This window comes from Cornus florida, unplaced genomic scaffold (assembly GCF_030987335.1).
Source record: "Cornus florida cultivar Cherokee Brave unplaced genomic scaffold, ASM3098733v1 CherokeeBrave_3.0.0_Hap2_Chr07, whole genome shotgun sequence".
Lineage (NCBI taxonomy): Eukaryota > Viridiplantae > Streptophyta > Magnoliopsida > Cornales > Cornaceae > Cornus > Cornus florida.
The window spans coordinates 42,842,853-42,870,421 of record NW_026775577.1 but is presented as its reverse complement, the minus strand read 5'-3'; the positions used below and the strand labels follow the sequence as shown (position 1 = coordinate 42,870,421).

At 37.4% G+C, this 27,569-nt stretch overlaps 1 protein-coding gene across 1 annotated transcript in view; it reads right to left on the bottom strand.

Moving 5' to 3' along the window:
- LOC132267116 (kinesin-like protein KIN-14B) overlaps nt 1–27,337 on the bottom strand; it is a 51,282-nt gene extending 23,945 nt beyond the window's left edge. The window contains exons 1-12 of the mRNA XM_059768171.1: nt 26,955–27,337; nt 17,647–17,770; nt 17,039–17,125; nt 16,673–16,843; nt 16,444–16,550; nt 15,712–15,843; nt 15,382–15,560; nt 12,035–12,196; nt 11,238–11,329; nt 8,711–8,862; nt 8,209–8,382; nt 7,147–7,293 (exon numbers count right to left, since the gene is read on the bottom strand). Coding sequence (XP_059624154.1) covers nt 7,147–7,293; nt 8,209–8,382; nt 8,711–8,862; nt 11,238–11,329; nt 12,035–12,196; nt 15,382–15,560; nt 15,712–15,843; nt 16,444–16,550; nt 16,673–16,843; nt 17,039–17,125; nt 17,647–17,770; nt 26,955–27,149 — 1,722 coding nt within the window. The 5' untranslated portion in view covers nt 27,150–27,337. The remainder of the gene's footprint in view (nt 1–7,146; nt 7,294–8,208; nt 8,383–8,710; nt 8,863–11,237; nt 11,330–12,034; nt 12,197–15,381; nt 15,561–15,711; nt 15,844–16,443; nt 16,551–16,672; nt 16,844–17,038; nt 17,126–17,646; nt 17,771–26,954) is intronic.
- Nucleotides 27,338–27,569: the final 232 nt, after the last annotated feature.

The window sequence follows — 27,569 nt, the reverse complement described above, 5'->3', positions numbered from 1 at the left end:
GGTAGAGGCTTGGAGAGATTGTTTTGTGAGGAGGCAAGTCCGAACTTCTTGGAGGGTGACGCCCCTTTGTTTACGGTGGGACTTGTGGCGGGAGCAGAACAGGTGATCCTTTAATTTAGAGAGGAGGTTCCAATATGGGTGCTTAAGTTCTCTGTTCTTAATTCCTTATTTTTGGGTACAGGGTTGGAATTGTAAATCTGAGATGGATATAATGGATTTTGTGGATATGTGGAGGGTATAGAGGCCCTTGTTGGTCCTTCTGTAGTTGTTTTCAGGATGCATGCCCTTTTTGAGCGCTCTTTAATAGGAATATTACTTATAAAGAAAAAAGAAAAAAAGTATTTAAATTGACCCAAACTCATATATGTACTCTTACAAGTAGGTTAACTAGTCTATAAACCAAAGATCCCCAGCTTATCACAAACTCAGTCTTGTGCCAGAAGCTCCCACCCAAGCTCTTGTTGCTACCAATAAACTAAAAAACACTCCTCACACGATCCGCCCTTCAACCCATACTTTTATCTCCAATGACAAGTCACATCCAATCCTTTGTTTGATGTGAATACAATGTGTTTGATTAATATACAAGTATTCAGTGAAGCTCCTTACTTTAGAACTCAGTCACACAATATTTATATGGAGAATCTCACTTGTGATTGAAAAAATAAAGCTCACAATCTCGCTCATAATCGAGTAGTTGCGTCTCTTATGTTTAGAGAATCCTAGAACACATTGCTATAGTGTTGGAGTGACTATAAATAGATTAGGAAAGTTTTGGAAAGTTTGGAAACCTTTTCAAACTTATTAACGCATTTTTCCTACACTCCGTGTGTCCGTTTGATCAATCAAAGGGAAATTTTGATTGAACGAAACAACTCCAGCAATGTTTGATTAGTATTTCGATCAATCGAAGCAACTCCAGCGAAGTTCATCAATCGAATTTTTCTGCCAAATCTGACTACAGATAGTCTGACTTTAAATGTTTCATTGAGGGGTCAAATGGATTCAAAATTAGTCACATATAATATATCATTGGAAAGTTTATGGACTCTAATTTCTTGAAACATAAAGCTTATCACGATTCACAAGATTTCAATTATTGTATTTATAACTTGAAGAGACATAAATTCACAACTTATATTGTTGCCGAACTTCCAGAAAAAAAAAAATAATTAAATTAAATTATTTCTTACCAAAACACAAAATCCAGGAATTCTTACCAAAAATAAAGTTTCCAAATCCATACCCAATTAAATTATTTTTAATTTTGAATTTCCTAAATATATTCAAAATATTATTAATTAGTTTTAAATGATTTCCTAATTGATAGTAGAGCAACTTTACCGATTTGTCAAGGTCAATTAGGGACTTCTTGAATCAACTTTTAGGCCACATACCTTTCTAAATTGTATGATTGATGGAGCTTGGAGCAAGACAATGACGCAAACTTTCTAGATTGGTGAACAGAGATATATAAAGTTAATCTGGAGAAGAAAAGTGCTCTCTCAAGCAATGCCATGATACTCATCTCAACTTTCCTGCCCCCCAAAACCATTTTCTGCCAAAGTGGCACTAATAATTCATAGAATCTAGTAATGAGGAGATAATAAGAAGCATCAGGTGTATCCCAAGGATCAACCCAGATAATTCCCAAGATAATCAAATTTCTTTGGCTCAAGGCTTTATAATTATAATGGCAAACAAGCTTGTCATAGCCCTCTTCATTGATTGCTGACCGGATGGAGAAAGCTTGCTGTGGAAGAGATGCGGCCAGAGTCTACTACTCCGACCAGTCACCGGAATCATAAACTCCGGTGAAATCCTCTGTCACTTTTCTTTTTTCGTGTTTTCTCTTTCTCTGTTGGGTTTGAAGTTTGTGTTTTCTGTTTTCATCGCCTTTTTTATGCGTTCGTTCTTGGAAGTTGCTAGGTTGCCTTGTCTGTTTCAAGGTGGGACTGCGAGATCTGCAAACACGTATAGAGGGCCTTCGATTTTTCTGGATGACGACTCGGTTGGAAGGAGAAGAGAGGACCTTCGTTCGTGTTTGGTGGGCAAGTTTGATAAGGAAGTGGGTGATAGGGCTCAAATCGCGGCTTGGGCGTCTCGTGTTTGGAAGGTTTCCTCCGGAGTTGTGGTTTCTCCTCTGCCGGACTCCTTGCTGCTGTTTCGCTTTCCCTCTTCGACGGAAGCTCCACAGGTGCTCAAAGAGGGGCACCGTGATTAGGGGACGGCCACTTACGGGTGGACAATTGGAGTTTCAGGGTAGCGTGTTCTAAGGTGTTGAAAGGAAAGGGGCTGAAGATTGTGACACTTTATGGTCTCCCTCTTTATCTCTGGAATCATACCCTGTCCATGACGGTCAGAGATTTGTGTGGTGGGTTTATTTGTGTGGGAAGAGAAGCCTCTGGAACTTGTGCCGACGACGGATAGTTTAGAAGGAGGGGATGGCTCGCACTTGCTCAAGGAGACCGAATGGTTAAGATGGGAATCTATGGGAAAGAAGGGATTAGCAGAGCTTCAGAGACCGAAGGAGTGAACGGATGCCCTCTGGATTCGCAATTCGGAATGTTTTCAACGGATTTTCACTCAGAAGAGAAAAGAAGGTTCGTCGGGTGTGAATGATCGTCGCCGGCATGTGGGTTTCCAGGAAACTCAGACGAGTGGAGCTTTCACCGAGATTGGCCGTCCAGCGTTCTTGCAGATGTGGGATCAAGGAAGACAACGTGGTGGTTTTCACGCGAATCAAGCCCGTGGAAGGAGGAGCCTTGCTGTCCATACGCATGGATGGCGCACAGGGATCGGCCGTTTTAAGTGGAATACAGCTGGTTCCAACTCCAATTCAAATTTCTAGGCTTTGGAGGCTATGATGCACTCTTGTGGAGATGGGCTAATGATAGGCCGAAGGATAGGGCTTTGGGAGTAAGTGTCCCTTCCCCGTGTGGGCCTTTGTTTGGCAAGTTTGGCACGAGGGCTATGCCTTCGGATTTGGACTGTTCTTCAAGTGGAAAGGTTAAAGGTGAGACGACCCAGCCGAGAGAAATTGTTGCATTTGGGCCTGCTAAACAGGGCTGTGGATTGAAGGGCGGACCGAGTTCTTTTAACGCCGTTTCTAGGCCAATGTTGGGCAATAGATTTGGGCCCTGTCTAATGTTGTGGATGGCAATGTTGCTAAGCCGTCCAGCGTGATTTCTGAAGGCTCCAGAGGAGGACGACGATCTAAGGGCCATGTGCAGGGACACCGATTAAAGAAGAAGGTGTTTCTTCATCTTTTCGTAGAAGATGGACAAGGAAGGAGAAGTAGAAATGGGTTCCGAGTATGCAGGTTGACTATAATCCGGGTAAGTCAATCTATTTGCATGGGCTCTCTCCTTTTCACCCTTCTTCTCCCTCTTCCTCTCATCCTTGTGGGGAGTCACGAAGGTGTTTGGGGTTGAAAAAGGGAGTGGTGGATTCGGTTTCTAAATGTTTGTCCCCGGTTTTTGAGGGAGAGCCGAAGCTTGATTGTCAAGGTGAAGGCAGTGATTACGGGCTTGGCTCCTCTCGGCTTTGTGATTTTAGTAGCAAGGGAGTTACTATTTGCATGGGAAGAGATTCTGATCATGTTCCGTTGATGTTGGATTGTGGTGGGTTGCGTAGAAGAAGATCCCCTTTTAGATTTGAGAATATATGGCTTCGAGCTGAGGGATTTCTGGAGCGAGTTCGATCCTGGTGGGAGGGGTATAGTGTGAGTGGCTCCCCTGGTCATTCTCTCGCAAGTAAGCTGCGTCTGTTGAAGAACGATCTTAAAGTTTGGAATAAAGAGGTTTTCGGTAATCTGGTTTGGCGAAAGAAACGGGTTTTTTCAGATATTGCTGATATTGATCGGATGGAGGGTCGGGGCTTTTTGTTGGACTCCTTAAGACTTAGGAGAGTGGAGTGTCAGGCGGAGCTTGCTGTCATGGAAGAGATTTCAGGGAGGCAAAAGTCTAGAGCTTTGTGGCTCAAGGAAGGGTATAATAACACACAAAAAAAAAAAAAATCATAGACTTGCCAAGGCTCATAGAAGGGGCAATCACATTGGGAGAATCCAAGTGGATGGGGAGGTGTTTTGTAAGGAGGAGGAGATTTGCAAGGGTATTGCAGATTACTATTCGATGTTGTTTACATAATCTACTGGTTGGAGACCTTTGCTCGCAAGGCTTCAGTTTGATTCTTTATCGGGTGAGGAGAGCTCTGTTCTGGAGGAGCCGTTTTCTGAAGAGGAAGTTTTGTCCGCGTTAAAGAGCTGTAACAGGGATAAAGCCCTAAGTCCAGATGGTTTTTCTATTGAGATTTCTTTCAGAGTGCTGGGAGGTGGTTCGTGAGGAGGTGATAGGCACTTTTCACGCTTTCCATGCTTAGCGCTCTTTTGAGAAAAGCTTAAATGCCACGTTTATTGCTCTCATTCCGAAAAAGGGAGGGGCATTTGATGTTAGGGATTTTCGCCCTATTAGCTTGGTGGGGTGCCTTTACAAGTTGATTGCTAAAGTCCTGACCTCTAGGTTGAGGAAGGTCTTGGATGGTGTCATTTCTGACTCTCAGAATGCTTTTGTGGGAGGTCGTCAGATTTTGGATTCAGTTCTTATTGCTAGTGAATGTGTGGACTCCAGATTGAGTAGTGGGAGTCCGAGTGTTTTGTGCAAGCTGGACATCGAGAAGGCGTACAATCATGTAGCTGGAGCTTCCTCCTCTACTTAATGGAGAGGATGGGATTTGGGGAGCGTTGGAGAAGATGGAATATGTTTTGTATTTCTTGTACTCGTTTCTCAGTTCTTGTGAATGGAGCTCCGACCGGTTTTTTCTCTAGTTCGAGGGGGTTGAGACAAGGGGATCCTATTTCTCCGTTCTTGTTCCTCTTTGTGATGGAGGTCCTTAGTAGATTGATTAAGAGAGTGGTTGAGTTGGGATTTTTGAAAGGCTTTAGGGTGGGGCAGGGATGCTGCCAGCCAGTTAGAGATCTCCCACTTGATGTTTGTTGATGATACTTTAGTGCTCTGTGATGCTGATGCGTCTCAGTTGAGATATCTGAGATGTGTTTTGGTCTGGTTCCAAGTTGTCTCTAGGTTAAAGTTGAATGTTGGTAAGAGTGTTCGTGTGCCAGTTGGGGAGGTTCCTGAGATTGAGAGGTTTGCCTAGATTCTTGGTTGCCACACTGGCTCCTTTCCTATTTCTTACTTAGGGTTGCCCCTGGGTGCTTCTTCGAGGTGTGTGGGGAGCTGGGATCCGGTTGTGGATAGATTTGAGAGAAGGCTGGCGGGTTGGAAGAAGCAGTATCTCTCTAAGGGGGGTCGGGCCACTCTGATTAAGAGTACCCTTTCTTGCCTCCCTACTTATTTCATCTCTCTCTTTCAGATTCCTTCCTCTATGGCGGAGAGGATTGAGAGATTGCAGCACAATTTTCTTTGGGTTGGGGTGGGGGTGGGGGTGGGGAGAGGAGGGGAGGAGTTCAAGTTTCACTTGGTTTGTTGGGAGCAAGTGTATTGTCCAATTCGGAGTGGTGGCTTAGGGATTAGAAGGTTGTTGCCTTTCAATAAGGCTCTCCTTAGGAAATGGCTTTGGAGGTTTGGGGTGGAGAGGCGTTAACGCCTCTGGAGGAGGGTTATTGCCCATGAATTTGGGGAGAGCAGTGGAGGGTGGAGTTCCCTTGTGGTGCATGGTCCTAGGGGAGTGGGGGTTTGGACTGGCATTCGGAAGGGGTGGGATGATTTCTACAAACATGTTCGTTTTCAAATCAGGGATGGTAGGAGGATCAGATTTGGGAGGATCTTTGGTGTGGGGAGCTTCCTCTTGCGCTTACTTTCCCACGGCTCTACAGGATTACTTCTCATAGGCAGGCCTTGGTGGTTGACTGTTATCATCTTGATAACGGGAGACTGACTTGGGATATTCAGTTTAGGAGGCACTTCCAGATTTGGGAAATTGAGGAGGTCACCCGTTTTTTGGGGTTATTGTATCGTCAGACGATTACAACTGGGGATTTTGATTGTTGGCTTTGGATTCCTAATCCTCAAGGTCGCTTCGAGGTGAGGTCCTTTTTCAGGTGTCTTACGGTTGGCTCTGGAGGCTTTTTCCCTTGGAAGTCTATTTGGCGATCTAAGGCACCCCTCAAGGTGGACTTCTTTGCATGTACTTCTGTCTTGGGTAAGTTTTTAACCTAGGATAATTTGAGGAGGAGGAATTAAGTAGTGGTTAATCGTTGTTATTTGTGCTTGCGAGATGAGGAGACCGTTGATCACCTTCTCCTTCATTGCAGCATGGCTAGGGGCTGTTGGGATTTGATGATTGGGTTGTTTGGGATTCCGTGGGTTATGCCTAGATCCTCTAGAGGGATGATTGAGGCTTGGAGAGGATTTTCAGTGCGGGCTCTCATTTCGGGACGCTTGGAGGGCTACGCCTCTTTGTATTTGGTGGTGCGTTTGGCTTGAGAGAAATCGGAGATATTTCGATGGAAAGGAAAAGCCTACCTCTATGCTTAAGTTCTCTATTATTTTCACCCTTTTTTGTTGGGTTTCAGGGAGAGATTTTAGATTTGTAGAGAAGTTAGTTGTTTTTTTTTTGCCTCTTTGAAGGCTTGAGGCGCTTTTGGCCTTGTTTTGTCCTTGGGATTCGCTCCCCTTTTGAGCGGTTTTTTTTAATAAAATTTACTTATCAAAAAAAAAAAATTTATAATGGATACTTGAATATCATTTATCAACCTTGGGAAGTTTTAGAAGCTTTACACACCGACTACAACTCTCGTCTTCTGTCAAGCTTCTAATGAAATCATAATCTTACACAGGATCAGGAAGCATGCATATAGTACCGATTATAATAGTTCCAAAATTTTCAAAATTCCCATTTAAAACATATATCCATCACAGATTGATATAGAATGAGTTTCTATAGTTTCAAAATATCATCAACATCAATCAAAAATTATGGTGGAACTTTCATGAACTATTAAGTATTCCTACATTGTCGAGGGCCATACATCCTTACAGATGCAGAAAAGATGAAAATAAAAAAATAAAAAAAATAGAGGCAATATTAACAGTTTAAACATTCAGCAATAATGAGTTAAAAAAATTGAAGACTTGCTTGATGTAAAAAACATAGCATGATCAAGAAAGCAGTCAATAAAGGACCAACCTGCAATGTGTGAATTGTTGAATCACGTTGCTGTATCTGCAATTTTTGATCTTGCTCCAACTGTAATAGTTGAGCAACTTGATTTCTAAGCAGAGCATTTTGATCCTTTTCTATCCTATGTTTATCTGCCAGCAAAATATTTTCTGCCTGCATCAAATGAGAGAGCAGTTGGTAACATTCTAACCAGACATAGCAAAATGGATGTTACATAACACTTTCTTTTTTTTCATTGGCAAGAAACACAATAACACATCCACTATTCCCCTTTGGGGATTTCAACCCTCGACCATCACTTTGGAAGGTGAGGAAGTACCATTAGGCTACAATGCCTTTGGTGATGTTACATAACACTTGCATGAACAGCACAAAAAGAAACTTGGTGAAAAATATTTTCACTACGATGTGCCGTTGGGTTCAATCAAACATCATTACACACCATCTAATTGAATAAGGAATAAGTCTCAAACAGTTTGACATTGCATAAGAAGGCACCATAATACAACTTCTACAACAGGGTTGTGAAAATGTAATAGCCTGGTATGAATTACAAAGAACATAGTCACAGAAGGCGAATATCAGCAATCACTTCATAGTAAACATTACTACATAACCATATGAAACCAGTTCAGTCTGTTGAGTTGAGACATGCATCCACAAATGTAAACAAAAAAGAACAATGCTGCATAGTACCAGTAATTATCTTATCCACTCAATCAAGAAGATAAAATTAGTAGAAGATCGCTTATTTCTCACATAAAAGTTTCAAGTAAAACTAGTATCTTTAACAATTGAACCATGCAACACTGGACCCACCCTAGCAGAATTGGAAATTAAAGTCAATTCTTCTCTTTCATAAACCTAAACATATTTTTTACCAGAAGAACCTAGTAACGTGGTATTTAGACCATCCACCTAATAACTAGCAGTTCTTTATTTTTCACTGCTGAAAGGAGTAGACGAGTAACTCAATAAGATTCAAAGGAGATCATGTTAAAAACCGTGTCTGACTGCCAAAACAAGCAACTCTATGAGTACTATAAAAAGGTAATGATGTAAAAAAACCTTCAAATCGGACTGTAATGTGAAAGAAACTTTCCACGCCTTCTGAACTTCATTGAAGAGAAGGACACACTGATCATTTGCATCTTTAAGTGCTTGTCTTAGTCCCGAAACCTCTTGCTTCAGATCATTAATATCCTTTTCTTTTTCATACAATTCCTTCCGTGCATCATTTGCCTGAAAGTATATTGCAAACCCGAATTCAGCAGATGAAAAAGTATGTTGCAAAAATATATGCTAACTGCACACATTGACCAGGACAAGACAGGCTATTATTTGTTTTTTATCAGAGAAAATTGAAGGAAAGAATAGTGGTTGAGAGAGACTAAAATCATTTCCTATTTGAACAGAAGTTGGTATAGTCGGCTAGAAACCAGGAAGGATCCATGCCAAGCCCATAGAAATTCTGGTTTAGAATTGCATAAAACAGAAGTAACAAGAAACGTAAAGTAAAACCTAGGTCTTATGGTGGAGTTGGAAGTGAAAGGGATTTAACAGAACTTACAACATCTCTCCATTTCTTAATGGTATCTCGATTTCCAAGACTCAGTACAGAATTTCGAGCTCTGGCAGAAAAATTGAGAGACGATAATGTCTCAGATAAATTTGAATCATTTGGACAAATGTTAACAATCATCAAAGTTTTTGAGCTTCCACCTACAGAAGAAGAAACAATAATAAAAAAATAAAAAAAGAGACGGATTAGCACCAAACTTCACTTTAAAAAATGAAAGAGGAAAAAAAACTAGGACTTACCAACAGAATAATAATATTTATGACAAAGGAAGAGCGCTACTGTCTAAAACAATAGGACATGAACACACCATCATGGCCGTTTTGTTGTATATTATGCAGGCACCTCGTATCTCCTCCTCCCACATGGAGGGTTGGAGGTTCAAGTCACCATCAGAGCAATAGTGGGTGCATGTGTGCATGTGCACATCTTCCCTACCTTCCATTATATAAATTTAGTTGCTAAAATTTCAGGAGTGGTGGGCGATTCATTCCAAACAGATGCATAACGCCCAAGGTATACCAAGAAAATTATCACCATAAATAATTCATTTGAAAGTTGGTGGGAAATACTTGGGAGTTGCTTCAAGATGCCACTTCATTCATCCAGAAGATGTGCAGGGAACATTCTTGAGATCGTAGTTTTCCCTTTTCAGCTATGAATAATAAAATCTTCAAATTCATCCATGTTTTCAATTCTGTGGAATGTTTTAATTAAAGGAATTCCATGAATTAAGTGAATTTGTGTAGAACATATTGTATATTCTTACATCTGAATAATGCAGAGAATATTCTCTTTTCTTACACTTCAAATATGTCCATGTTTTCAATTGTGTAGAATGTTTCTAACTAAAGGAATTCCAGGAATCAAGTGAATAAGGTTAGTGCCTCTAATTGGGTGGGTGTCTAAATTGTTTGAATTTAAACTATTAACCCTGAATATTTTCTAATCACTGGACTTCTATTTTTTGTTTAAAGAGTTTCTTTTTATACTGGAAATCAGGAATGTTATTCAGTGTTTTCAACTATCCATTTTCACTTATGTTGCAATACAAACTCTCTATCTTCAGTGTTTTTTGCCACAATGGATATAATGACATAACAACTCATAAGCACACCGCACTCAATTTTGGTACTAATGGACCATTAGCAGTCAATGGTATTAAGGCACCTGGCAGGTCCAAGCATGTGCTGGACAACACTGCCTCAGTCACATTCTTGTTAAGAAGCTTCTTGATGTGTCCCAGCATATGCCCCAATTTTCTTGCCGCTGTTCACCCGGTTCCTGTAAAAGCTTATAACGCTTCTCTATCAATCTTCCAGCACCGGGCAGGTGTCAGACTCTATACATTGTGTTTCAACTTAACAAAGTGCGCAATAAAATTTGCAGTTGCATATTCCAAAGGCTCATTAACAAATCTTAAACATACCAGCCTTGCCAACCATGATATATCTAATGTCAATATTTTTTTTTTTTTCTTATTAGATTTAAATACCACGAGATTTTGACTAATGCTAATTCTGGTACAGTTGGTGACTCAGCACTGAAGAACACAAGAGTTGCAAATCCATCTCTATTTTTCAACATTCTCATCTTTTTTTTTATATATATTCGTTGTCTCGCTTCTTAAGCAGGCCTTGTTCTTCCCATTTAACCATGCTTTCCCATTTCCCCCTTGCTTCTCAATTAGCTTTGTCACTAGCGCAAGAAAAAAGTAGCTAGAATAATTAGTCCTTGTAGAACATTCTAGGCACCTACAAAATTCAGAAATTATATTTTATGAAAATGTCAGACAGATAAAATGGCAAGATCCATTGGGTTTTACTATGAACCTATTCAAGTCTCCTCTAAAGGTTGACTATTGTATTCAGTTACTAACAGTAACAAGATGCAACCAATAATTTTCCATCCCCTCCCCCAAAAAGAGACGAGGTGCAAATATGTGCTCGCATAAACACACCCTTACATGTTATTCTATTGCCGAAAAAGTGCAACAATTATTTAGCCCCTTAGGCCTCAAACGCTCAACTTCCAACCAACTTCTGAAAAAAGGTGACAAAGGCACTCTTTGTGCAGCTCCTAATGCATGTAAACTGATATTTGGAGTAGCACTTAGAATCATTAATTTCATTTTTTATAAAGATGTTACTAGTTACTAACGTGGAAAAGATATAGGATTATGCAAAGAGCCTTCCAGAATATAAGATTTGAAACATCAAAACAAAAGGCTAAGAAAAAATCATTCCAACGAAAAATTAGCAACGGAGCTGAGAAAAGGTACTCCCAGAAAACCCCGCATCAATCTGAGATTTTGATTAATCAGAATAGTAACTTATTATCAAGCAAATTGCACCTTACCATAGAAGTTAAGCATAATACAAAAAATCGGAAGGAAATGACAAAATTTTCAAAAGAACAAAAATTGTATCATTCCTACAATAATCAAGGAATGTGTAGATAACTCAATGAACGTGTAGAATGCCATCATTAAACGATGCAAGTACAGAGAACTGAGTACCTATTGAATCTGCAAGAACTTTTGTGAGCATTGAATTTTCATAAGGAACAGTGTCCTTGTTTGAGGTCAAGGAAGTCAAAACATCTCCCAACCTACGCATACAATGTTCAAAACAGTAAGAACAATGCGCAAGATGAACAGAGTAGAATCAAAAGACATGACATGACAATCCTGCAAGCACAAATATTTGTAGCTAAAAATTAAATAATAGAACTGAATCACAACTAGCCTCTCCATGCCCACTAACACCCAATATTTTTCCCTATGAAACAGAAAAGAACCATTACTAAATTTGGGAGTTAATAATTGGTTAGTCATTAATTCCTCAATAAAGAATCCAAAGGTCATCTTTGGATGTTGTCGTGACGCTTTGGTTCCGAAGGTTACGGGGGTCAACAGTTTATGGATGGATTCAGTCAGCGAAAGTCCCTCCAACTCAATCAATATCAAGTGAATGCTATTCATTTTGAGGGAACAAAACAGAGCAAGATACAATAGCAGGTAAGCATTTGGTCTAAGTTTATAGATCATGAACTTGTTTTTTTTTTTTTTTTTGATAAGTCTAAGTTTATGGATCGTGAACTTGTTAGAAGTATGTCCAGGCTATCTAAAGAGAAATATATTCTTCATAGGGTTTAGTTACTCGTGATTCATTGGCCTTATTTGCACAAAGTGCTTGCTCTCATACTCGAACATGTATTCTCACAATTGACGGCGGAAACTTTTACCAATGACCAAGCAGTACCACTAAATTGTTGAAATTTAATAACAATTTGAAAAATGAATGCACTACGTACGCTGAAAGTGATTTTGTGACATGCAGCAACTCTGTTACATGGTTCCCACCATCATCTTCCACATTTAAACCATCACTTGCAGCCAAGTCAACAAGAGAAAGCTTACTGTATATATTTTCTCCGGTGATCAGATTGTTATAACATATATGAATTGTGACAATCCTGACAACGGCAAAGGGAGACATAAACAAAGATTCATCAGATAAAATTCAAGAAAATAACAAACCAGTAGAACTATAAAAAGAAAAGAAATGAGAGAATTGTGTAAAGGCTTGAATGAGATAATCACTCATTCACAGCTCTAGTATCTATAGATAAAAAGAGATCATGCTCATATTACAAGAAAATAAATTAAATCAAATCAAATCTAAATCAAATCACAACATATTCTATGGCATATTCTACAGCATATTCTATAGCATAATCAAATCTCTGCGAATACAGTAAGTCATTCCATAAATCATGGCTATCATATCTGCTAGCACTCCCCCCCTCAAGTTGGTGCGTGGATATCTAAAACGCCCAACTTGGACAATGCATTCTTAAACACAATCTTGCTAACACCCTTTGTAAGAATGTCTGCAAACTGCTAAGAGCTTGTGACAAATGGAGTGCAAATCTGACTAGCGATGATTTTCCCTCAGATGAAGTGCCGATCAACAAATCAAAAATGTCTCTTCAGACCATAAACAATTAACAATGTCTCCTCAGACCATAAACAACCAATCATGTCTCCTCAAACCGTAAGCAACCAATAATGTCTCCTCAGACCATTTCCCTTCATACACATCTTAAAAACTTGTAGATGGAAAAATCAACAATGTCTCCTCAGGCCATTCTCCATCATACATATGTTTAAATAATGTATATGAAAGAATCAACAATGTCTCCTCATACCATAAAAAGAAACAACTATGTCTCCTCGGACCATTTCTGAATAGGTGGTGTCAAATTCGCAGCACTTTTATTGAGGTCGGAACACCCTGCCTACCCGACACCTCCCGGATGGGCGATGTCACCTTAGACCATTCCCGAATGGGTGGTGCCGAACTCGCAATGCCCTCATTGCAGTCGGACCACCTTAGCTCTAATACCAAGTAGAAATATAAAAAGAAGAGAAAGGAGAGAATTGCGTAAAGGCTTGAATGAAATAATCACTCATTCACAACTCTAGTATTTATAGAAAAAAAGAGCACATAGTCATATTACAAGAAAAGAAATTAAATCAAATCACAGCATATTCTATGGCATATTTTATAGCATAATCAAATTTCTGCTAATACGGTAAGTCATTCCATAAATTGTGGCCATCATATCTGCTAACAAAACCCAAGGACATATACATGCATAATACAAGGGAAGTGAATTGAGGCCCCAAATGTCTGCACAAAAAGAACATGAGAAACCTGCATAAAGATAAGCCCAAGGATCCTTAAATATCTACATGAGCAAAGGGAACTAAACATCATGACATAATAAGACCTACGATCTCACTGTTTAAAATCGTAGGGATTCCTCTTAAGGTGATGGTGGCAGGGGATCCCTCTGGTAAACAACATGAATTCAAAAACAAAAGTAATATGTTCTCGAGATGGCAGAAATATGTGAGGGAACTGAATGGTAAAAGGTATACCTCCAACCAACCAACATCTAAAAAAATGCCTGAGCAAACTCCAGGATCTAGTATGTATGAGGAGAAAGACAAGTAGATAAAAAAACATATTTCCATGAACTTTTAGTGAGCTCCCCTATTGAAATAGGGTTACATTTCAACCACCATACTGTAGCTCATACTTGTGGAAATTACTTTGTGCCAAGAGCCATCAGGTTCCGAAGACAAAACCATTTTGACATGGGGCTTTGTTCTAGAGCACCTCCTGCTAAGACCCAAATATCCTCAAGATTGTTATAGTGCAATCAACAAACTGATTTTTCTGGTATTTCCATGTCAGCCCACTTTTTCAATATTATAATCATAAAACATATAGATATACCCACACACTTGTGTACTTAGAAATATTTATATTTCCATATAGATATATGTTTGGAGGTAGAAAAATAAAATAATAGCTGTCATTTATTAAAACACTTCAAATTGGCAGTATATTTTTTCCTCTCCCAACCTTAAAAGTTATCACATCTATCCAAAGACCAAAAAAACTCAACCCTCGAGGTATCAAATCAGTAGCGAAATTAATATAACCTTGCCTTTCTGCATTCTAAATTAGTGAATAACAACAGCCTTTTTTCCCATTTCTAAGTCTGTGAATGAAGGTTTGACCCTCTCGGGTGATATACATATAAATTCAATATTGGATAAATGAACAGATTTGAGTTATTGAAATAGGATCAATATAAACCACCAAATCAGTCCAATTTGGCAAACAAAAAGTACACAAAACCAATTTAATCTTCAATCAAATTTCTTTCTGTGAAGCATAAAATTTTTTAGAATGCTTCGAAATAAATGCATGCAAATAGATAGTGTAACTCCTCTAAAGAAAGTTTACTTTTCTTGCCCAGTTGATAACCAAAAAAGAATTTTATCATATTTTTTTATAAGTTTAACCAAATAAGAATTATCAAATGGTGAGTGCTCTTTCCAAATGATAACAGGCGAGATATGAGTACCTACTGCAACTTGTTGGACACAGATTGAAAAGAAGGACCAAAACAAGTATGAGTCGGAGGTCTAGCTATCATAAAGCAAGACACAATAGGATATGATCATACGACCATTTAGTACACAACACTGTGGTGCCCATTTAGTACACAAGTCTACCAAATTAAACTTTATTGGATAACCCGAGCTATACGATGATATAATTCAAATTGAATTCTTTAGACGGCTGAAAACCTTCACAGAATGATTTCGAATGCACAGTTCTTAGCTGTAAAAACTCGTTAAATGATACCAGTTCCCAACACTGCTGATCTCCCAAAGGGACCCAAGCTACACAACAGTAGATAATCCAGACCAGCCAGGGGTACTACCACTTAGTTGACCATATCTGACTGGGACTTTCTTCAGAGGAAGCAAATCATGTACAATAAAATGAACCATTAAGGGAAGAAATGAGGCACATTTGACATTCATTTCAGACCAAGACAGGCAAATCATGAATGTTTTCCTCCTTACAGTAAAGAAGGGATTACTGCAAATAACTTTTATAAATTTAAGCTCAGTAATCATATATGACCTCCAAAAAGCATCTTGGTTTTCAAGAAGGAGAAGTAGAATTCACTCAACTTTCCAAAAGAATCGTTCAGTAGAAGCATGACATAAATTGAATGAAAACAAAATTAAAAAATAATAAACAGATATATAGACAGAGTGTGGAACATACAGATGAGAAACGTTGGACTTTGATTCACCAATTCCCCGATTCTGAAGTACCACTTTCAGTATTTTAGAAAAATCTAACGGATTGTCAACCTTTTCCTGCACAAGGTCTACAAAAGAATCTGGTGACCCCATGCGGATCTTTGGTAGACTGTTCCGAGATTCAGAAAGCAAATCCCTTATCTAAAAGAACGTGGAGATCTACCATCAGAAAAGTTGTATTGGTATTCAAAATTTCATCCAACTAACAAAAACTAGGGTTAATAGAACGTGATTATGATTCAGGGGAAAAAGTATGCAGCAACCAAAAGACATAAAAGAAAAGCCAAGTAACCTGTTCATTGTAGAGCTCTGAGACTGAGACGAAAAATTTAATTCGAGAAGAAGAAGTTGTATCTGAGTTGGACAAGTCAAATAGCTCCTCAAAGCATCGGGCATATAAACCACGATCATGGCTAGATCCTTCCTGCAAAAGGGGAAGAACATTGATGCAAAAATCAACCATCAACTATTACCTTGGGGAAGGTATATGGTTCCAGTTTCAACTGGGACCTGGGTGTGTGTATTACTTGCCAAGAAATTATTGTACTGTAAAAATTGAACATGTCCTCAAATTCAGGAAATTATAAACTGGTACATATTCATACCATTCAACATACTTCTACTTTACCCTCTTATGTAATTGATTTAGTTTCGCTCGCAAAAGTTGAACAAGAATACCACTGTCCAATCATACAGCCTACAACGAAAAATCGCAGCTACGAATCTTAAGAGTAAAGCATTTCGCAAACATAGGCTTGAATAATTGTCAAACTCATGTATGTGTAGCCATATTTGGAGAAACATATAAATGCTTTTACTCTCCTCAAACATAGGCTTGAATAATTGTCAAACTCATGTATGTGTAGTTCTATTTGGACTATGCATAACCTATGATTTTATAAAGCTAAATATTATATATATATATATATATATAGAGAGAGAGAGAGAGAGTGGGAGGGAGAGGATATGGAATAGGTAGTAGATAAATTTTGTGTGTGTGTGTGTGAGAGAGAGAGAGAGAGACCATAGTGTGTGTCTTTCCTGAACTGGTTTGCCCATAAGCAAATACAGAAACATTATAGCCATCCAGAGCTGATTGCACAAATGGCTGAATATCACTGAAAAGTTCAGCTGCACATACAAAATGTCAAAATAAGTTACTTAGATAACATAGTTACCAATTATAAGTCTATCACGGAGTAAATAATTACATCGTTCCACATAAAGAAGTAAATCAAGGAATTATACTGCACCTTGTCCAACATGAGGCCCATAAACCCTGTCAAATTCAAAATCCTTCTTTGGGTTGGAGACAGTATCATCACCAGTATTGATGCGAATGGTAAAATTATCAGGGAATTCAACAACAGATGGACCTTCATCTTCAAAAAGTGGTCTTGTACGACAAAACACCTTTATGTTTCCTGAAGTTATCAGTCAGGTTTTCACACAAAAAACTGCCTCAAGTACTTTCCTAAGCTTGCTGGATAAGATGTAGCAATTAGGGGTTGGGGGGAATGGAGGAGAGATAAAGGAAAAGGATAAGATTCTTTATTTTTGTGTGTGTTCATGAGAAAGAGAGAGTGTTGGAAAGGGTAAACTCAAAGAACTTATCATACCTTTGGCAGTGAGCAAGTCATTAAACAACCTTTTCTTCTCATTTAACAATGGAGAAATTCTAGCTTCAGTTTCAAGGGCAGCCCGATCTGAAAATAGATGACATTTACGCATCTTAAAATTAAAACCATCAACACGACTGTGCAGCACCATGATCCGTAAAAGGAAGCAGAAGACATTAAAAGAACAAACAGAAACTTTTTAAATTCAAGTAATGTTAAGGATGCAAGGAAAACCATGTAACATACATAAGCCAGCTGTAATTAGTCAAGATGAAAAGTCTAAAACAGAATAGAAGCCTAATGCATTAATTTTCTGGAGTCTTAAGAAAAGACATTAGAATCAATAACTTCTCAAACTCCAGAAAGAGAGAAGGAAAACCATTACACTTGAATTAGTATCTTACCATAACTTATAAGTTATAACTAAATACAATCACATAGAAAACCACATAAAAGATTGACAACTGATATTGCATACTCCTGATTTGTTTGTTTGGAGAAGAAAAAAGTTGGTATGAAACATCATAATGGTAGCTGAAAAAAAATTAATGCAATATTATCTCTCCAAAGTTTTTAATGTAATCCATACAACCAAACTCTATCCTTACCTAGCTTACGGGCTTTATCAGCAAGAACACCCAGATAACGTGTAACTCGGTCAAGTTTTGCATTAGAGTATTCCTGGAGGTCACTGGCTTCTTGTCTCAACTCAAAGTAATCTTCTCTGGCAAGCTGTCCAATAAACATAATCACTTAATGTCACAATAAAACAAACATGAGATCATCAGATGTAAAAATTAAAAAAAAAAAACGTTGTATGCATTTTAATTGACACTTGCATCTATCATTCTCGGCTACCTTGAAATAGTATAAAGCTTAGCAAATAAATAATAGAATCTGCAATATATCAATCATCATTATTGTCATCAATTCATCATCCTTGCCTTTATCCCATATGGATGGAGTCGACAACATGAATTCTTTTTTTCTATTCTTTTCTATTATACACCATGTCTTCTTTTAGATTTAATTTTTCAAAGACTTGATTTTCTAAGATCGTTCCTTATTACTTCATCCCATGTAAGTTTTGGCCGGCCTCTTTGTTGCTTACCTACTAGGAAAATAACTCTTCCCCGTCTAACCAGTGCATCACTGGGTCTACGTTAAATATGACAATACCACCTACGACTACCTTCTCTAATTTTATCATTTATAGGCGTTATGCCTAGTGTACCCCTCACACGTTCATTACTAATCTTATCTCTTCTAGTACCTCCTATCATCCAGCGAGGCATCCTTAGTTCAGCAACATGTACGTGTTCTGCTTGTGTCTTCTTCAACGACCAACAGTCTGCTTCATATAATATGGATCTACAATATATCAATGCTCCTTTGAAATTCAAGCCCCGGCTGAAGATCAAAGAACTCACTGAGGGAATAGATAGGTTCACAACCAATTACTTATGAGTCCATTCTAATAGAATTTGCAATACATCAACACTCCTTCATATTTCCAACCTCAGCGAATGTCAAAGAACTCACCGAGGGCAGAGATAGGTTAACAACCAATTACTTATAACTCCAAAAAGGATGAAGAGAAGAGTTTAACTCAAATTGTTCATAATCTTGACTTTGTCCCAACGTTTCATTTTTTTTTTTTTTTCTTCGGTCATACATGTGCATCATTGTCATGCTCCTTGACATCTTTCCTTGATAGTCTCATGCATTAACAACAATGTAGCACTTGTTTTCTTCTAGTTTCTTCTCTTTTTATCTTTGATAAAAGAACAGTGGTTAAAAAAATTGTATGGTAATAATTGATATGCAAGTATTTGTGCAAGGACAGTAAGAATTTGAATTCAGAAGGTTTCCCTGAAAAAGAGGGTAAAACCTGTTGACCAGAGATTAAGTTTGGCTTGATTGGTTCTGAAATTTATGTTGCAGAGAACTCTTAAGCCTTTCAATATTTCCAACCATGTCAAGCAGAGTTCAAGGTACATCTTGGCCATATCTATTGTGTTTTGAAATATATTTAGCGGTCAACATTTTGATAGTTTTTTAAGCAGATCATATGCATTATATTAAGCAAGTCATTTTCTGTGACCTTTCGAGATGGTTTGAAGCAGTCCATCCACTGCAAGTAAAATAGATGATCTCCAACCACCCAACAAATAATATGTTCAAGGTGTATGACCTTCCTGTTTTTTTCTTTCTTTTTTTTTTTTTTTTTTTTTTTTTTCTTTTTGTTAGGTAAGTACACACATACAAATTTCCCTCCATGTAAGGCCATAACTCCAGTCAAACCACATGCTATTATATCTTTCCTTACAATACCAAACTAGGTTAACTTTAGTCTTCCTCTCCCCCTACCATTACCCTACAGGGGCCACATTGTTCTTCCTAACTGTGCAGTTATTGGTCTTCATTGCATATGGTCAAACTATCTTCACCGGTATTCTCTCTTTTTACGTCCAATAGATGCTCATTCAACTGTATTCTGAATGTTCACTTCTAATGTTTCCTTTTTGTCTTGGCACACATCCATCTCAATATTCACATTTCAGTCACACTAATATGGTTTAAATGTTGTTTCTTAGTGCACAAGCTCTAGTCCCCTAAAGTATGAGTGGTCTGATAACTACTTTTTTTTATGTAAGTAATTGAGTATGGTTGGTCTAATGACTTTTTCATAAAACTTACCTTTCAATTAAGAGGTAAACGATCTACCACATAATATGCAGACGCACTCCTCCATTTAAACTATCCTACTTCAATTTTGAAAATAACATCATTTTAATTTCTTCTCTTTGTGAATAATCGACCCTAAGTAACAAATATGTTCATTTTGGAGTAGTATATTTTGACCCTCAATCTTCGCTACATCTCACTTATATTTCTAACTTTGCCAAAATTGCATTCCATACATTCAATTTAGTTCTACCTATGTTCAACCCGCTTGATTCAAGAGTTCCTCTCCAAATCTCTATTTTGGCACCAACCATTGCACTAGTTTCATCAATTAAAACAACATTATCGGCAATATAGCATACACCATGGAACCTCATCCTCGAAGTGTTTTCTCAATTCATTGATAATTATGACACAAAAGATATGAATATTAAAAATTGATCCTTGATGTAAGGCTGCAGTAATGAGAATTGACATGCTCCACCCACAATTGTTATAAGTCACAACAAACCCATCATACAGCTCCTTTGTCACGCACTAACGCCCAGTGTTGTCAAAGGCACGCCTAGACTCTAGGCTCATATAGGCGCAAGACTTGTGCCTATTGTGTGCTCAGGTGCGTCTTTGACAACATTTGCGCCTTTTATATGGAATATGAATACTTTATTAATAATTTAATTTTTTCCATTGTGCGCCTCACTTCACTCAGGTGCACGCCTCACCTTGTGCCTTGCAACTAGGCTCCAGAGGACCTCTAGCGCCTTGGGCCTTTGATAACACCACTAACACCAACATATCTCTTTTTGACTCCATTTTTTTCTAAAGCTGACCATATCTCTAGCCAGCCATCATAGACTTTCTCCAAATGTATAAGTACCATATGAAGATCTTTCTTTTTCTCAGTATCTTCCCTTTCTTCTCCTCAATGAGCAAAAAGTTCCAATTGTTAACCTCACCAGTATAAACAAAAATTCATTTTCTGACACTACAATTTCATGTCTTAGTCTTTGTTGAATCACTATCTCGTAAAGTTCCATGGTATGACTCATTAATTGTTTTAAGGCCTAAAAATGCAAAAATAATGATTAGCTCATCCCTAATCAAGCAAGGTGGCAGAACTGCTTGGCTGAGTTTGGTAATGCATATCAAGCACTATGTAACTAAATCTAGTGGCCCACATTGTTCTAGTGTAACAATCATAGCTCGTGTAAAACTGCAATTATAAGCCACAAAAAGTATTTGCAAGGGGCCACTTTTGACAAACCCACATTTTAAGAGCGTCTTCCCATATTTATTTGGATAAATCTTTAATAGAAGTTATTAAATTCAAGAACAGATTTTCTACAAATTTTTTACCGTTCTTTTGCAAGAATCAAGAGCCAGGTCACCAAATAAGGAAGGATAAAGATGGCACCCCCTAACTAGTCACTACTCAGTCTGGAACTTCTTTTTTGATGAAATTGACAAATACAGTCACAAAATAAAATACATATGATACAGTACACATTAGAAGCACACATCGTCATACACATCCATCTTGACTATTGATAGTATATACAATAAACATCACATACATGATATATGTCATACAGTAAAACTTACATGCGCACTTCGATTACTTGACATTTTAAAAGGAATGTTGATTTAGAAATATTCAGACATAAATTACTTATCAAATATATATATAAAGTATAATATTGGTTATTGCCTCAAAGGAATATGTTAAAAGGAAATATTATAAAGATACCATTTACTTTTGCTTTCATTTGTCTCCTCTTCAGGATTTCTATTGTCCAAAATATTTATAATCTAGAGCAAATTCATCATTCCAATAACGTTGAACAGCCTGATTATTATATAAGTAGATACATATGTATATTATAACAGCCGTTCTCTATGAAACAGAATGTTGGGCAGCTGGGAAGCAACATATGCATAAAGTGTGTATGGCGGAAATGCAAAATTTTTAGATGAATGTACGGTAAGACAAGAAAGGATAGAATTAGAAATGAACACATTCATGAGATGATTCATGAAAAACTCGGTTAAAATGGTTTAGAAGTGCATAGAAGACCTTTGCACCAGTTAGGAAGAGTGACATTGTCCACATTGAGGGTAATGCTAGGGGAAGGGGAAGACCCAGGTTAACGTGGATAAAGTTAGAATAAGGAAGAATATGATAACATGTAGTTTGACCGAGGCTATGATCTTTAGATAGAATGGGATGGAAAAATATGATTCATGTAATCAGCCACAAGTAGTCAGAAAAAGGCATTGTTTGTTGTTGTTATACATATGTATATACACATACACAAATAATGTGCATGAAATTTGTAGGCAAAACTTTGGAAACATAAGATCCGCATGTTAGAACTTGAAATTTAAATGAAGTCTAAACTTCACAAATTATATATTATATTGTTCTTAAGATAGGTACATTCTATAATTTTTGCAAGTTGTAACTGTATCTTTTTACTTTTCAAACCATAAGATTCATTGAAACACTCACTTATCAAATTCTATCCTCATCTTGTTAATTGACGAATTATATTGCAGTGTCATACTACAAAGAATCTTATTATTACACTAAGTTGTAACATAAGATTTGAAAGAATAAATGTCTGAGGGTCAGTATCTCATGTAATAGACATTACCTTTGAACTATATTTCACATCCCTTAAATATTTTTGCTTACTAACTCTATTTCCTTTATGTTTTATAAGGTTTAAATTGCATCTAACAGTACAAAGCATGTTATGACACATAATACATGATATTATTGACAATTTCACAATTAAAGGTAACGCAAGTTCATGTTAGATGATGAAGAGATCGGAATAAAAGATCTATTGGTGGAGCTAAACCGAATCAGAAAGACCTTACTACCCGTTGCTGAATTTTTGGTTTTAACAATTGATTTCTTGCATACTTGCAGTAGGGAGGCAAGTTATTGATACAATGGAGCTGTCATAATTGATCATTACTGGGTTTTTTTTTTTTTTTGGATAAGTAAAAATTTCATAGAAAGGCGCTCAAGAGGGGAGCACTCCCGATGGAATACACAAAAAAACACCAAAGGCAACAACTAAAGCTTTAAGCTACCCACAAGGATTCTTATGTCACTAATAAGATTCTTTTTAGGAAATCAAATGTGTTTAAAGAAAATTATAAATATTAGGCCAGCAAGGCAACTAATGAATTGACAGATATCAGAAATGTTGATAACGTACGGTATGGAATAGATAGTTTCCTCATACAATATGTAGATTTATTAATGATGATGAAGAAGTTCCATTTCCCCCGTTCTATTGCCTGTAAATGAATTTGTATTTGCCATAAAACAAAAGAGAAAGAAATATTAAGCAGATCAGAGTTCGACAGCTGTCCTATTCCAAGCCTAACATACATAATATATTCAAATATATTGAAGTTGTATCACAGAGAAAACTCGAAACTCTATTCTCTCCTGCATGGGTTTTGTTTCTGACAATTTTTTTTTTTTTTTTTTTTTTTTCAATAAGCAGTGCAATCCACTAAAAAATGCCAAGGGACAGCTACCCATGTACAAATGACATACACAAAGAAAAAAGAGGGGGAAAAAATAAAGTGAAGGAGAATCAAATATACACAACTTATTCCTCCCAAAGAGCTGTAAAAGAATCAAAGAACAGTAAAAGCTCCCAAAAATAAAGGATGCTTAACAACAATCATTTCACCTCAAAGCAGGCAACCTCACTCTGAGCAACTAAACCAATATTATGCTCCTTCCACAACTGCTTGATTCTCGGAGATAAATTAACAGATATCTCGGTATCTCCCTCTATTGTAGGAATGAAATGGTGTGCAATATCTCCAAGGATCGTGTACAAGTATGCAAACTAGGAAAGTAGAGAATATTAAAGAGATACGTTAAAACATAGAATAGAAAATTTTAACAGCACTATCCCTACTGCCATAGCCAAAACAGCAAGAGATAATTCACTGTCAAAACTTGGAGGTTACATCATTCATGGATTTGACCATCCATAAGATAACCTAGTGAAATCTACCAAATTCCCTAATTCTCATAGCTCATCCAATGAATACTGATTCCGGTGTCTATTCTGCAAACAATTACTTTAGCATAACCTGCCTTTGCTACTTGGTCATGTCTTGGACCAACATTTGTTGGCATGATCATCAGCCATGAACCTTGGGTTCTTCCTGAGTTTCAAACAAGAGAAGAGAGTGTTCTAGGGAAATGAACTCCAATAGGGTGCGACACTGTGTCTTCACTGTCATCTTCTTTTTTTCCTAGTTGATACTCACCCCTTCCCTTGGGGTTGTCTTCACTGTCATCTTACAAGTGCATCTTTCACATCTTCCAATACTTTGGGTATATAAAGACCAGTCATCCCGTGTCTCCCCAGATTAAGCTTCAAATATTGACCATTACCCATCAAATCCAAGGGAAAGAACCAAATATGGTGATTTTGCCATAATCAATCCCAACAATGCCCCCCAATAAATGCAGTCGGTAAATAAATTTAACCAATAAATGAATAATTGTTTACTAATGATGTCACTGCAAACATTACCCTCCTTTCTGATGGGTACATTCTCAAAGTACAAATTACAAGTAACAGTGTTTCCATAAGGTCTCTCAAATACAATAGACTAAGTTCTTTATTCTTTTAGGTAAATGGGTGAAATTGTAAATCTGTGGGGGATCGTTTGGAGTTTGTGGATAATCTGAAATTATAGTTAACTGCTGTCAGTTTTTTGTGTATTCTCTTGGGAGCACTCCCTCTTGAGCACCTTTAATGAAATCTTACTTATCAAAATAATTAAATAAATAAAGCTATTAATCCCCAACAATTTTTTTTTTTTTTGATAAGTATTAATCCCCAACAATTTAACTATTACTTTGATTACATTAATATCTATTTTAGCCAATCCACCTTTCAAATGAAAACCAACTTGGCACATGCAATAATTGTGTACTTCTCTCTTCTCAATCTTCAAAGTCATTGACTAAATATCCTGCAAAGGCACTAAATTCCTCAATGCTCTCACCAATCCATTGGCTCTCAAAAACCAATGCCATCTCTCATTTGTTGTTTTCAAAATCCTCGGGAATGGTGAAAGAATTTTAGAGATTTTGATCACTCAAGAGCCTGACACGTTCAGAAAGTCCAACCAATATATATCGACTCCATTGTCCCTCTATATTATGTCATTCTGCATAGTTAAAAGGTTTCTCCTCAATGCTCTCACCAATCCATTGGCTCTCAAAAACCCATGCCATCTCTCATTTGTTGTTTTCAAAATCCTCAGGAATGGTAAAAGAATTTTAGAGATTTTGATCACTCAAGAGCCTGACACGTTCAGATAGTCCAATCAATATATATCGACTCCTTGGGTAGGTCAATCTGCAAGTTTAAAGGTTTCTTATTCGTTATTCTCTGTTTTCCTCCTCTTCTTTTTCTTTTTTCTTTTTTTTTAAGTGGACAATGTAAATAAGAAATAGTTTGAATTCAACAATTCAACTATGAACGGGAGATAACTTCCACCTTCTATTCCTTTTGCTTTGTCTCATTAGTACTCAAAAACTTTTTACGGATCAGTTATGATGCACATGTATATACAAGCCAACAGTCACATGGTTTACCAATTTAAATGATAATTGCTTGCTTTATAGCCTAACTGGTTTTATAATAGGTTGGTGGTTAAGAAAAATAATTACCTATTAAAAAAACCTTGTAAAAAGTTAGACATGGGCACGATGTCTTGCCACGATCCATCTTTGGTTAAATTTGTGGATGCAGTGATGCACACAGAAGTTAAAGGATGTATTGTAAATAATTATAGCTAAGGTGTATGTAATGATTTATTCAACATAAGCAGAGCCGCAGCATTTTACTTGATACTTAATTATCTAATTTCTTCTTAGCAATTTACATTTAAAACGTTTTGTTCATTTACCATTATCTCAAAAAATATACATTACTTCTATGCATTAACTACAATTCAGTAGCTAGTTAAGTAATATAGTAAAAAAACCTTGTAAAAAGTTAGACATGGGCACGATGTCTTGCCACGATCCATCTTTGGTTAAATTTGTTCATTCGACTAGGCCCGCGGCTTTCTTTTATTACACTCACAGCATATATATGTGGGACCCACACATGTGAGTGAGACTGTGAGAGGATTGTTGACAAAAACGCTATATAAACAGTATTTTCCTAATTCATAATGTAAGCCTATAGATTGATATCTAGGCACATGGCACATATGATTAACTTAATTTGGCAAACTGTTCTTCACGAGATGGGTGTTGCTAATCCAACAGTGGATTTGGCAAAAAAGTTGTTAAATGATGTAAGATCAGAAAATCCAACTACGAACCTCACTCTCTATAAATATGTGTTTGCATATATGTTTTTATGTGTGTATATACACACATATACCACTAATCACTAATTTAATGTAGACATGTACAGTCATGATCTACTGAACTCTTCAATTGTAGTCCCAGTGTGGGAATGTACAGAAGGACATAAATTTGTCTCGACTACACCCAACTAGTTGGTAGTTCCATGTAGACATGTACAAGCAGTATCATCTTGCAGACCCTCCATCAACATTCAACCAAAGGATTCGAGTTTCAAAACTAACCCAGTAATTAACATTTTAGACATATACAATCATGATCTTCTACGGAACTCTTTAATTGTAGCCCCAAAGTGTGCAAATGTATAGAAGTACATAAATTTGTCTCGACTACATCCAAATAGTTGGTATTTCCATGTAGACATGGACAAACAGAATCATCTTGCGGACTCCTCATCGAATTTCAAAACTAACCCAGTGATTAATATTTTTGCCCTCTCTTTTTTTATCTTATTGCAGTCCCCTAGGGGCATCTTTATCTACTATCTTAATTCACAATAAACTTCACATAAATTACAGCAAATCTGATTTCGGGATAACCATACTTTTAAATCAATACTCCCGTTCCACAAAATTGAAGTTTCAAAATTCATTAGTCTACTCATGAAAATGCATGAAACAGTGTCAATGACACCTATTATACCAATTTCACATGACTATTAATAGGCATTGGTGTATATAGCTATCACATTAGTACTAACCACTACATTAGTCAGTAAAGAACATCTATACTGTAGCAATTACAGCAACATACTCGAGTATCAACAAGATTAAGAAAAGAAAAGTAAGTGCATACTTTAACTTTGTCTTTCAATCTCTGAATCTTTGGGGCCAAAGCATGCTTGGAGAGCTCGGAATGTGCTGGGATAGACGAAGAAGAGACCGAGTACCTCCTCACCAGATGTGCGGGCTTTTGATCGTCGTGCTCGAACGATTTCATTGGTTCGAACCCGGGCACCTCCCAGTTCCACTTGTTCTTCTGCTCCGCCATTTCCTTCTTCTGATACAAAACCTAGGGTTTCAACTTTCGAATTTGAATCTGTGATCGAGATAGAGATGGAGATACAGAGATGAGACCTTTGTCTGAATAATGATGGACCAGGGAGGCCCCTCTCTCTCTCTACACTTTTCTCTCTCTCTCTCTTAGCTTTGATTGTATCTCAATTGTATTGTGTGTTGCTTCCCTCTCTTTTATGGTCTAATTTAATGGCGGAAATGGGATGGAAACGGCGTCGTGCGGTCGGGGATTTGAACACCTTTGTGCTTTATCACTCACAAAATATTTGCGCCTCTCATTACTTGACGAGTCGCTCTCAATGATTCGTTTGGGTTCTTTTAGATAAGGCAAAGCACGTGAGTGGACGCGTGGTTTATGCACTGTATTTATTTTCGTTTCATTTCAGTTTTGGGA